This window comes from Sapajus apella, unplaced genomic scaffold, assembly GCF_009761245.1.
Source record: "Sapajus apella isolate SASKATOON/1434 unplaced genomic scaffold, GSC_monkey_1.0 scaffold1, whole genome shotgun sequence".
Lineage (NCBI taxonomy): Eukaryota > Metazoa > Chordata > Mammalia > Primates > Cebidae > Sapajus > Sapajus apella.
This window is the reverse complement of record NW_022436941.1, coordinates 62,107,524-62,121,166: the sequence shown is the minus strand read 5'-3', so window position 1 is coordinate 62,121,166 and position 13,643 is coordinate 62,107,524. Positions and strand designations below refer to the sequence as shown.

The following is a 13,643-nucleotide window of genomic DNA, read 5'->3' as shown; positions in this document are numbered from 1 at the left end:
TTCCCGGAGATTCAGGGCTGTATTTCTGGAGCAGTAAAATTGAACAATTTTGTTTACTCTTGTCATCTCACCAGCTTGAAAACTTAAATAATTTTTCCAGTCTGTTTTGTTCTTCTCAATATTTATGGTCCAAGAAAGTTTCATTCTTTTCACCTTTCCTATAATGCTTCAATCATGTATAGTCTCTTCCTTTTTGCTTTTTAAAAATCACTATGGATGTGGCCTATACAAAAAGAACTGAGTAAGTTATATTAACGGAAAGTCCATTAACTTGTATCAAAAAGGAAGTAAAATTTCAACTGGTTTTAAAAATGTACAAAAGTTAACTTAGAAAAGTTATCTGATTATAGAATGACCTTAAAACAGTAACTTGCTTAAGTTAGCAAACAAAATAAACACTCTAGGGAAAGATGCTAATATGTTGATCACATAACTAGTTTTTGAAATTTCTGTAAGTTTATGCTAGCTTCCAAAGTTCGGCATAAGGAAAAATGAGATTCAAAGAATTTATTCAGCAGGCATAACAGACCACGTAATCAGATCTCTACTAATAGATCAAAACTACATTGAAAGAAATGTTTATTTTGCAACATGAAGATTTTTGTTTTTGTTATTAAATACACCATTTTTTTCCTTGGAGTAAACGATGAGTAGAAAATTTACTTGGTTTGGGAGTGGTTTTTCTTTCACTAACTAAATCACATTGCTTCTCTGCATAATGTAACACTCTAAATATTTACTTTAAGATAAAAAGAACTTTAGCATATAAACTTCAGGATTACTGATAGTTTCTCATTAAAAATGCAAAGACAAATATAATTCATATGCTAGTTTATTTATCTTATTGAGAGATAATTTCATGATGACAGTTATCAATAATCAATTACAATATGAAGAAATTCAAAGAACAAAATCTTGCAGAGACTGCATTTTTGTATTTGGATTTAAAAAGTATGCAGTCCTATTTTCATATACCAGGCTGAGAGGCCATTTAGACTACTTCTTTGCTAATTTTTGCTGACTGCTGAAGGGAAGATGATTTCCAATGAACTTTAAGTATCTCATTCAACGTCTACCATTGTCGAAAAAGAAGGAAGATGAGGAGGCCAAAAGCAGCAGCAGGACAGAGAAAATGCCACATGGATTCAAGAGTTGAGCTAACTGACAGTAAAATATATGCTCTTTGGTTAGCAAAGCGAAAGGGGGAAAGTATTGCATACATGATAGATACACACTAGCATTCTAAAGCAGAAGACAAGAATGTCAAGAGTGTATTCTTCCCCCACTGCCAGATGGAAGGGCTATTATTATAAATGAAAGGCAGCAGTAGTGGATGCCAGGCACTTTTGTTGTGTGCCAGATTCTGAAGTCCAGATGTAAGCAGGTTACCCCTGAGACAGGACAGGCTTCAGTTCCCGCAGCAGAACAGAACCAATCACAGTTTTCTCAGTGTTTATGATAAGCTGGGCTGTAGAGCCTTCCTTCAGTTCCACTGTGACTAGCATCAATGACCCACTGTGCACAGTTTTAGCTGCAAACCTGGAAGAAGAAAAGACCTTTTATCACAAGATGGGGAGGGAAAAGGAGATACCATACATTCAAATAGGTTTAAAATAACTTTTTCTCAAATGAAATAATTTGCTGCAGGCTCCCTACTGCCAAAAACCCAAAGCCAAGCATTCTTTTAAAAATCAATAAACCATCCAGCCCATGCTAACCACAAGCAGGTAATTTTAGTGCACATTTAAAACAGAAGAGAAAAAGGAAGTCTATTTTACTTATTAGTTTAAACAACAGATGCATGTGACTAATTCTCTATTACAATATATTTGAGAATCAGTCATCCATTTGGTATTTAACATTTCACCATGCATAGGGCCATTTTGAATAAGCCATTGTATTTTTATTTTTAAAACATGTTAAGAAAAGGTACCTTTCTCAAAGAGCTTCAAAATTTAACTCCTCATATCTGAAAATGATTATGTAATAAGTTAATTTTATGTACATAAAATTCTTACTTTCAATGAATTCACTCACGTAAAAATATTCAAATTAAATCCCTATATGTTAATGATGACATGAAACAAAATCACGTGACAGCGAAGTGCAACCTCACACTTCCCTTTTTCTTTGTTTTTAAATATTTAGAACATTAGATCTTTCTTTTTGCTTTAGAATGTAACAGAGGAAACTTGAGGTCTAATGCACTACTTCTAAATTCCAAGACATGAAGAACCTACTGATTACATGGAATTAAAAGCAAAACTAGGCTTTTAAGCACTGCAATTGACTGAAAGGCCGTTGGAGGCACAATGAACTTCTGTCAATCCTGCTAATTCATTCTGCATGCACAGTTGAGCCTCAGGGTCGTGAAGGAAGAGGACGGGAACCTCCCAAGCCTCCATTTTCCACATGGACCATGGTCCATATACTTTTTGGGGGAGGGGGTTTGATTGCAGGGATGACTGGAGAAAAACAAAGTTGCTGCACATGAGCTTTTGAAAACACTAACAAGTGGAGAGCAGGTCTGTGACCTCCTGTGACCCCACTTTGCAGGGCCAATCCCCTTGCCCCTTTCTCTATGACACGTGTCTGAATCTGAGCCATCTGCCTCAATTTGCGCAACATCTTCAGCCACAATGGCACCCAGTTAGCCCTGACAACAGCTCACAATACATAAAAATAAAACTGCCGCGCTAACAGCACGCTGCGGACTATTCAAGAGCAAACCAACTGGTCAGTGTCTCATGTCTGACAATTAGCATGGGCCTTGCACAGAGCCCATGGTGTCCACAGGGATCTGTTTAATTACCATCAACATAAAAGAGGGAGTTTATCAGGAGACACTCAGAAAAACTTCACTCCCGACTTAATTAAAATATTAGCCACTTAAGCAGGAAGCAGATTCTCTTTAAATGAAAAGTAATTTCTTTTTTGGGTTTTAAAAAAATAACATCAAGATCTCATAACACATTAATTTTTTTGAAGCCAAACAAGAAATTTTTGGCCAAAATAAAATGATAAAGCTAGGTTTTCCAACAATAATTAGAATAATGTATCAAAACCAAAGCAGATACGCTAATTTTACTAAATTTCAAATATTATGAACACTTTCAAATATTATAAAGTGTTAGATAATGGACTCTCAACAAAATATGTTAGAAAATCTTCCTAGTCATTTATTTGTGCACTCTACAAGCATGCTGAAACTTGCAAGGAATCTGACAGAGCAGTGTTCCTACTGAGAGAAGGAATTGTAAGTAACCAGTTTAGGAATATAAATCATACCAATGTTTTTAAAGAGGTTTTTATAAACCTTTTAACGCATTCATCTGCTTTTCAGATGTACACGAGAGATTATGAACTAGGTACTTCAATTTCATCTTTGAGAAAACATAAAGATCACCAGCCCCAAAATGATCTCTCTTTCCAAGGGTTCCTCACAGATTTATGCATTTCTTTTGTCTAAAATTTTCAGGCTCTTCTGCTTCATAGGGGAATGCTGTTTGTATATTCCTGTTAAATCACATCACCAAAAGATATGAGGTAGCTCTATTTTCCCATTCATTTATGCAACTTTTCCCACAGATTTGGTCATCTCATCCGTAATTCACTCAACAAATATTTCAACAGAGGTCCCTATTTCTGATAGGGCTATAATTATGTAAACAATGGTCTTATTAGTCCCTTTATTTACTTAACACTTGTGCCTTGGGACCATAGAGAAGGAGATTATGTCTGAATAGGAACACAAAAGCACTGTTGTTTGAATTTCAGGGTTGCACAGCCCCAAGGCACATTTTATCTCTTTTCTATTAAAAAAAACTTAGAGTTAATGTTATAATTAATATAAAATTGGCAGAGACAAATGTCAATTTTGGTGTCAGTATGTTGACAGGGATTAGAATTAGTTATCTTGGACATGTTTTGAAATCCTATTACCACAAAATTCTCAGCACTATAAAGAATAGGGGTATGAAAGAAAAGAGGCATGTGCTTACACTGCAGTAGAAACAAGCTAAGCAAACCATTCTAGCAACAGAATCTGCTAGCTGGTGTAAGAGCTACTGCCTTTATTAACTAGGTCTCTATGTTTTAGTGGGCACAAATGGTGGAAGCAATGTTTTAGAGCAGAAGACTAGAAGATCAGATGTTCTGACATTCTCATTTCACAGTTCAGAAAGGATATATTTAATTGGAACACAGCATGATCAAAATTGGTTTGCTTTGGCCCTCGGAAGGCAAAAACCATCACCCAGATTTATTCATCATTCAACACTTGCACAGGCTATGCTTTAACATACACGCAAAAGGTAGTTATGGAAAGAGTACTAATTAATAAGTAATAGCTAGCTTTGGGATATCAGAAACATTGATTACAAAGTCTGTGTGGGTTAGATTTTATATAGTAAACTTAATGGCTGATATCAGAACCTTTGTACTTGGCCTCGACCTAAGATCACACTGTGACGATATTTTTTCAAAAGGCATAGGAAGTTTTTGATCACTATAATGCTGATAGCAGCTATCATTTGTTAAGCGCTTACTGTGTTCTGGCAGTGGGTTCTAAGTACTTCACTGGAATTATTTCATTTAATCCTATGAGGTGGGTTACTTTACAGATGAGGGAAGTGAGGCCCACAGAAGTTGAAGAACTTACTATCAAAATAGCACACACACCAAATTTCTGGTGGAGCAGCAATTTGAACCCAAGCATTCTGATTCCAGGTCGCACAAATTCTGTTCATCTATACAAAAATGCACCTTTAATAATTTGTTTTTATCAGTCAACAGATAAGGCTTTTCCTATTTACCTTATATGCACATAACCTATTGTTCCAAAAACATTAAGAAGGAAGATTCTTCTCTTCAAACATTGTTTACTTGACTTTGCAGTAATGTGGAATTCAAAGCGTGCTGACTTGATTCCTCGTCATATTTTAAATTTCTGCCTTTAAAGATTTAAAACATTTTAAATATCCCCTACTCTACACTCCTTAAAGAGACACCAGCAATAAAAAATACAAAGCCTTTTTGAATGGAGCTGTAACACAGGGAGGGACTACAGGGAGACCAATCAACCTCGAAAAGCAGTAACACCACAAATGAGAACAAATAAGTGGGATGACAGTTAAAGATGTATTGCCTATGTACGACGGGCTCCATGTTATTAAAAGATACCATCTAGATATTTTTCATTTCATTCTACCACCAACCACTCGCTGTTTGTAATCACCAACTGAGAAGGTAAAACTGTTTGGATATATCTGTATTTCATCTTATTAAATGTCTCTTTGTCTATTATCTCTAGCAATTGACATTTAATCTTTGAAGCCTATAAGAATTCTTAAGATTTACGAAAAAGACAGAATAAGCTGGTTGTCAAAGCTAAATTTAAAAAAATGTTTTACTCTTCTTCAAAAGTTATTTTGTCTTCACTATAGTCAGAATTATAAAAACAGACCAAATAGTAACAACAAATTTGAAAAAAATCTATTATCTATAATACACAGATTTATTCCCCATGCGCTTAAACTATGCTTTTTAGGATTTGTGACAAATTGGCTATGAACCATAAATGTTCTTTGTTAGAAGGAAAAGAAATCCTACAACTCAATTGTTCCAACAATGAAAATTAACAGTACAACATGAATTTAAAAATATTTATCTGAGAGGCTGCGTCAGTCTCCAGGGTAGTCACAAACATCACATTTTTTTTATACAGAATCAGATTTGCTATACTTAATGCAACAGCTCTAAGACATGCTTTTTCTTCTCTTGAATACTCTTCCTGGTTTCTGATTTTTCTATTCTGAGTTCAATTTTCTTGTGCTTTCTGTTCTACTAGTTACCAGAAGCTGTGACAATGACCCACTCAGGCTAAAACTTTTTTTTTATACTCTGTACATGAAGCCTTCAATTACTGCCTGCTGAAGCAGACAGAATCCTATTAGTAAGAAAGACGATCACAAGATGCAGTGCCCTGCCCTAGCTGTATAAAAATAATTAGTCCAAAGTTGACAAATGTGTAATGAAGTCACACAATCATTATATGTAAGAAATACTGGTTTGAATAAGCCTCCTAAACATCAATACCAAAGCTCCAGCATTATCTGCCAAAGGATTTAAAATTATAAATTCTTATTACCTTGAGTTAATACAGTAGAACGTTTTAAACACGCAGAGAATTTGTAAGTTGTAAAAAAAATTCTATTTTGCTGACTATAAAATTGTATTTTAAAGTTAAACCATTAGACTATTGAATTGATAGTGAGGGACAAAAAAAGCATTTAGACGTGATTTAAGTTCAGAGAATTTACACAAAGCAATGTGTAAACTTTCCTTATTATTTAAAAATATCACCTAACAATATTGTAGTATTTTTCTCTAACGTTCAAATGAGGAAAGTTAAAATAAAAAATAAACCACCACCATAATTTAGGACTCTTTAGTTTCTACTCTAATCTTTAGAAATGGTATAAAAAATTATTCCCCACACTATCAGGCCAATGATGCATTCTTTTTCTTTATACAGGAAAGCTAAAAAATCTAAGTGCGCTTGCTTAAAGAAGACATAAAACATCCCAGTTATTTCAGAGCATTTCTGGTTTGTCTGGTGAGGTGGGGGTGAGATGGGATTAACAACATAAAACTAATAATAAAACACATACATTCTTACCCCATTCTCTTTGATTCCTTACAAAACTGTCAACCCAGAAAGAAAACTATCAAGAATACCCTTCTTTCATTTTTACATGAAACAGTTATACATTCCTATTAGTAAAATTGTTGCATTAGAGGACATTAAATGGCGAACTTAAATACAGAATGTTTTAAAGTAAAAATCAGCTGTGCAGTTTGGTTACTTCTGAAATATCCAAATATGCTTTCTGGGTGAAAATTAACAGAGGTCCGCATTTGTTTGTCAATGAATTTATGCACAGGGCCTGCAGAGTTCAAAGCAGTCAGATAAAAAAGCAGTGCTGTCCTCTAGTGGACAGCCACCAACCTGAGAAAGAAATGTTTTGATTACTAAAGAGGTTCTACAAATCCTCAGTCTTGTTTTAGACTCAAAATTTGTCATACTGTAGAAAAGACCTAAACCTGATATTTTTATACTTAAAACTGTTTATATAAAATTTTGTTTCTGTTTATACAGTGAAGAAGGTTGACAGTAGTATCAGGACTTACAAAATTAGGGCAACAAGACGTCCAACGTTATTTGATAAGCAAAAACTAGTTTGCAGTACAATTCTCCAAAATTACCCAGAATTTAAATTCCATATAGTTACCAAGAGAGAAGAAAACAACAAACAAACAAACACAGTAACTCAAAAGTTAATAAACCTAAGAACAGAGAAAGGGAAATATTAGAGACACCATCAGGAAGTATCTTTGCCATTTGTGTTTGCAACTCTAGCACTAGCAAAATCTATCATAAAGGTTTCCAAAAAAAAATATTAAGTGAAGGAGTTAACACATTATAGATCTTTTTAGGATACCAAAAATAACATGTGCCAGTATTTCTCCTATTAGCAACCTTTAAACAGGTATGTAATAACGGTGATTAACTGGATGCGTTTAAGGCCTAGAAATGAAACAAGTTGGCCAGGCGTGGTGGCCCACACCTGTGATCCCAACACTTTGGGAGGATTGCTTCAGCCCAGGATTTCAAGAACAGACTGGGCAACATAGGGACACTTTGTCTCTACAAAAACAACAACAACAAAAATTAGCTGAGCATGGTGGCATGCACTTGTAGCCCTAGCTACTCAGGAGGCTGAGGCAGGAAGACTGCCTGAGCTCAGGACTTCAAGGTTGCAGTGCGCTATAACAGTGCCACTGCACCCCGGCCTGGGCAACGGAGCAAGACCTTGCCTTAAAAAAAAAAAAAAGAAAGAAATGAAACAAATTGTTCTTTACCTGTACTTGAATTAAATAATAACACTTTTATTTTAAACTTGAAATAAGCTGTCTTTATGTATGTTGATAAATTAAAAAGTTGACTGCCTGGTTGCCATGGATACACTGTTTCATTCACAGCACCAGACTTTCCTAATAGTTAAGGACCTAAGTGACAATAGTAAAACAACATTTATTCGACTAAGATTGTAATTATCCACAAGTTGCATATGTTAAAAGCTTGCAAATTAAAAAAGTGACAGGATAAACAAAATCCAAATTACTAATTAAGATATACGGGAGGGGGGGTGGGGAGGAAAGGAATATCAGTAGTGAATATAATTTAATAATGAAAGTTGTTCCAGAATCTTACTGAATAAGCTAAGAACTAAAACAGAATCATAGCAGAGACAGGGCACTCTGCCTTCACTCAAATATCACATTTCCTCCTTATAGGGTTAACTTGTGGTTTATGAACGGGCAAAATGAGTAGGTCAGTGTGACAACTTTTTTAACTATGGGTGAAAATGTGAGATGGCTAAGACTGCTGAAAGACACACACAGCAATGGTCTAAGACTGTTTTACAGACACTGCTTTAACGTATTCCTATAGTGGACAATACACTATCTTGCTGGAGCATTCTGGGATATGTGTAAGAAAAATTAAACCAAACATCTCATTTACTGACATCCCTTATGGACTAATCAGTAAAAGAGAAAATTTATAAACATAGGACAAAATATTTTAAAATGTGCCATGTGGCATTACAGCTTGATAATTCAGGACAGTCTCAAACTGTGGACTGAGTTTTTGGGGTGGGCTCCAGAAATCTGAGTTTTACACAAACTCGCACATGATTCTTTTGTACAGAAGAGCCTTAGTGATTTTGGAGCTATAGCTTTTTTGTTTTCTGCTTTTTGGCCACTGCACTACTCCTTAGTGCTGTCATCACAGAACACGCAATGTAATAAAAGCAAAGCACCTCAGTTTCCACGACGCTGAACACAAACCTCCTTTATAAACCCTTCCTGGATATTTCACAGAGAATCACAAGGAAGTTTTCCTGGCCCTGAATGAACCCAGGATTCCCACAGCTAACATTTCTAATCTCCTATCATTGAACACATTAGGTCTTGAGATTTCTCCTTTGCAGTCCACTCATATACTAGTTTAATGCTGTCCATTTTGCCCTTCTAATAAACGAATACATTTTATTTATGTATTTGTTTATTAGTACTGTCTTAAATAATATGCGTTAAGACCATCACAATGTATAGTATAACTCATTAAGATAAATTTGAATATCTTACACAGGAAATGAAGGTATTCAGTTACATATTTAATAAATGTTTTTTGATAAGGATGGAACTTCTCATTCTGTATTACTCCTTATCATGCAGTATCTGTAATTTGGAAAATAGCAGATTGACACAATGACCATAACTCTGTATCTCTCTCTCTCTCTCTCTTTTTTTTTTTTTTTTTTTTTTGAGATGGAGTCTCGCTCTGTCACCCAGGATGGAGTGCAGTAGTGCAATCTTGGCTCATTACAACCTCTGCCTCCTCGGTACAAGCGATTCCCCTGTCTCAGCCTCCCAAGTAGCTGGGACTACAGGTGCCTGCCACCACACCTGGCTAATTTGTTTTGTATTTTTAGTAGAGACAAAGTTTCACCATGTTGGCCAGGCTGGTCTCAAACTCCTGACCTCAAGTGATCCACCTCCCTCAGCCTCCCAAAGTGCTGGGATTACAGGTGTGAGCCACCATGTCTGGCCACTCTGTATATCTCAACGAGATGATTTTGTTCTCAAAGAGCAGGTTTTTCAACTAAGTATGACAGAAATGAAGATAAAGTTGAGTCTCTCAATAGTATACTGTTTGGCTCTGATCCTATCACTCATTTAGAAAATTACAACTAAAAATCATATAATAGAACAGTAGATATACTTTCTCAATTGATTTTTAAAAGTATTAACTAAATTAGAAAATGTTCCTGGTTTTTGAAGTGAATTTCATAAAACTTGTGCTTCTTTAATTGGCTTTTTCTTAATGAGAGCCATGTTCTGTTGCTGTGTTAGGAATCATTTTCTAAGTGTTCAATTAAAATTTGTACTTTATACCATTACATAGTTCTACACATTAATAAAGGTTCACTTTTCCTTGGATAATTCTTATACTAAATATTTCTTTATCTGGTATTTAATGTAAAAATATATACAATTTGAAGAGTAGTAGAAATAAATTATTCCAAAATTAGGCAAGGGAAACTCTATTCATTGAAGGGTAGAACGAATACACTAATGCTTATTAAAAGTCCTCTCAGAAAGAAAAGAACCTGCAAAATTAAACAGAATATAAGCCAGCCAAGAATAACTTATCATACTGAAAACTTTAATCTCTTAAAATACCATTAACGAAAATGCTTTTCATACTTGGTGTTTTTAAAAATAATCCCAAACTGATTACCATTAATAAATGTTAGAGTGGCTTGGGTCCTACTCTTTATAAACTCAAAAACATACTATCACAAAAGAATAAGAGAATCATTCAAAATCTCATAGGGATTTCAATTTTCTCATTAAAAATTAAATAATATATAAGCTTAGAAATAGAAACATTAATTCCATAGAGTAATATAATATGGAACACCATAGTTAAAAACATTTATTTCAATAAAATGGTAAATAGTTAATTTCTATTATTATAATGTAAACACTAATTCCTATTTCATTTTAAATGAAATTAAGCAAAAAAAAAATCTGTACAAAAGTACAGGTTTATTAACAATTGTTTGCTTTTGTTTTAATTGCTATGAGCATAAAAGAATGACAAAAAGTGTTACATATATAGGATAATATATGTCAATTGCTGCATAAAAAATACAAATAACTGGCTGGGCGTGGTGGCTCTTGCCTGTAATCCCAGCACTTTGGGAGGCTGAGGTGGGTGGACCACCTGAGGTCAGGAGTTCAAGACCAGCCTGGTCAACATGGTTAAAACCCCGTCTATACTAAAAATACAAAAAATTAGATAGGTATGATGGCGGGCGCCTGTAATTCCAGCTACTTGGTAGGCTGAAGCAGGATAATCGCTTGAACCTGGGAGGCAGAGGTTGCAGTGAGCCGAGATTGTGCCAGTATACTCCAGCCTGGGCAACAAGAGCAAAACTCCACCTCAAAATAAATAAATAAATAAAATAAAATAAAATAAAAATAACTTTAGGTGTTTGTTACCTGGAAGCTTTCTAAAATTCAGAACATTAGCACATTCATACTTTAGCTATAAAAGCAAATATGAAATATTTTCAATTCAGTAAGGTGGGACTTGAGAAGCAAGTTAAGACAGCACAGCCTATTCTTAAGTATCTACAGGCATTTTATTCACTTTTGACTCTGTAGTAACTTGGGCCCTCTCCCAAGTTACAGAGTCAAACATCAGGCCACTGATGATAGGGCTAGAACAGCAAAGCTTCAAGACACTGTGGATGAGTATGAGGACCACGAACATTAAGTCTGAGTTCAATATCTGCATTCCAAAGTCAAATATAAATGCTTCCTAGTTGTGTGTCTCCCCTGCATTAGCATGGACATTGAGAATTGACTATAATTTTAATATAAATGAATTGAACAGGTATTATAGGTATTACATTCCAAACCAGCAAGACAAGTTACTGGCAACTATCTTTAATAAGAATTATACAACTGTGCTAAGAGTCCCTCTATCTCCCTATAAGAAGATAGCTTTCATTTTATGGGGCTTTGCAATTTCATGTTTCTTCTTTCTTTTCTCTTTTTTTTTGAGACAGGGTTTCACTCTTGTCACGCAGGCTGGATGGAGTGCAATGGCGTGATCACGGCTGCTACAGTCTTGACCTCGACAGGCTCAGCTGATCCTCCCACCTGAGTCTCCCAAGTAACTGGGACCACAGGCGTGTGCCACCATGCTGGGCTAAATTTTATATTTTTTGTAGAGACAGGATCTCCCTATGTTGCCCAGGCTGGTCTTAAACTCCTGGGCTCAAGAGATCTGCACACCTTGGCCACCCAAAGTACTGGGATGACAGATGTAAGCCACCTTGTGCAGCCTTGACATTTTTTCTTCTAAGAAACAAAAATCTAGACAGCTGCCATTGCTTTCAGAAAAATGTTTTAAAAAGCCCAAAACAACCTATACGCAAAACAAAACTAAACTAGATGTTCCAACATAAACAGTGGCTACTCTATTTTTTTTGTACATTACAAAAGAACATATTAAAACATGACTGCAGTATTGCTGGATACTAGGTGTGTCAGGTAAAATTTCATACTGAAGGCGTTATAGTTGACATATGGCATTTTGGTATTTTAGTAAATTCAATAATTCCAAGGACCCATAAATAAAACAAAACAGCTTCTGTTAGAGAAAATTACCTAGGAAAGTGAAAAGAAGTATTTAAAGCAGAATAAAATTAAAACAGAAAAACTCAAAATCAAAGGATTCATTTTCACTGAAAAGGCTGCTGTTTACTCTTTTCCCTACTGAACAACATTAACTGATAAAGAAGTTGTATTTTTGTGGTGGTCTGTATCATGACTTTACAACCATTTTCTTATTTTATCAGCACCCTACATGAGATAGATAGAGCTTGTCATAAATTAAGAAATGAAAGCATGAGACCTCTTGAGCAACTTAAGAACCCTATAATCGTTAAAAAACAGTACAAAGTGAATCTATTTTTCGACTAGTACATGCAGTTTTTATTCTGGCATGATTAGTGCAGTGAAGTTAGGCAACTATGAATAGAGAAATGGCAGATCAGCTCTTCTGAGGTCAAATTTAATGTTCTTTCATAGCTATCACAGAATTTCATTTCAATCCTCCCCCACTTTTTTTTTCTTACCACTCATTTTCAAACACATGGGGAGTGTAAAGCACATAGGAAGTTATAGCTTGCCCAAGAATACCAAGCCCATTAGTGGCAGAGTTAAGTCTACAACCCAAATCACCTGTAGCACTTTTCATATGGGGCCTCTCTTGGTCCTGTGCTAATTGAAAAAAAAAAAGTTTTTTAAGGTCTGCAGGCCTTCCCTTTGATGGTAAATTTGTTTTCTATAATTGATAATTATAGAAAAAGGGCACACTAAATATACAGTGTGTAGATATTTTTAATGGCAGAAGTATGCCTGCCATGAGATGGTTTGCAATGAATTCCCTTAAGCTCACAGAGGACTATGCAATAACCAAATGGATAAGAGATAATTATTTTTATCTTTATATTCATGTAAAGCAACTGACATTCATAAAAATATAAGAGGGCAAATATTAATCACATTTTCTGCTGCCTTTCAGGACAAATAACTTGGATCCCATATTTCAGATGCTTGGCGATAGAAAATATTACTGGTCTAAGAAACAGAAGCTGTATTTGCCCCCATGTTGGTCATCTATCAGCTCTTTATTAACTGGAAGCAGTCATAGGGGATGGCTATCAAAAGGAAATCTGTATGTAGTACCCAAACTTCCTCCTTTTCAATTAAAAAAGTCCAACTATACTGCTTTATAGAATAGTTCTTCCTGGACATCTACTGAATATGGTGAAATAAGATGAACTCTCAACCATCTCATAAAGGATAACTTCACAAATTACCAAGCTATTTAAAATACGAATATACTCTATATCTTTCAAGAAAGATCACACCAGTATGATAAGGATGCTCTGAGATGGGAAAGAGAGCCTTAATGCAAACCAATCAACAATGAT

General features: G+C 35.1%; 1 protein-coding gene across 5 annotated transcripts in view; it reads right to left on the bottom strand.

Annotated features, from left to right (window-relative positions):
- Positions 1-492: 492 nt before the first annotated feature.
- AP3B1 (adaptor related protein complex 3 subunit beta 1) overlaps positions 493-13,643 on the bottom strand; it is a 269,274-nt gene continuing 256,123 nt past the window's right edge. For 2 of the 5 annotated variants that reach the window (XR_004268935.1, XM_032277581.1), the window contains one exon: positions 493-1,539. Coding sequence is in view for 4 of the 5 variants with exons in the window: in XM_032277581.1 (XP_032133472.1) it covers positions 1,386-1,539 (154 nt within the window). In the remaining variant the exon portion in view is untranslated. Of the gene's footprint in view, positions 1,540-1,933; positions 1,970-6,747; positions 7,010-12,085; positions 12,928-13,643 lie in introns of those variants that run through there. The other 3 variants (XM_032277584.1, XM_032277585.1, XM_032277582.1) reach the window with 3 other exon arrangements.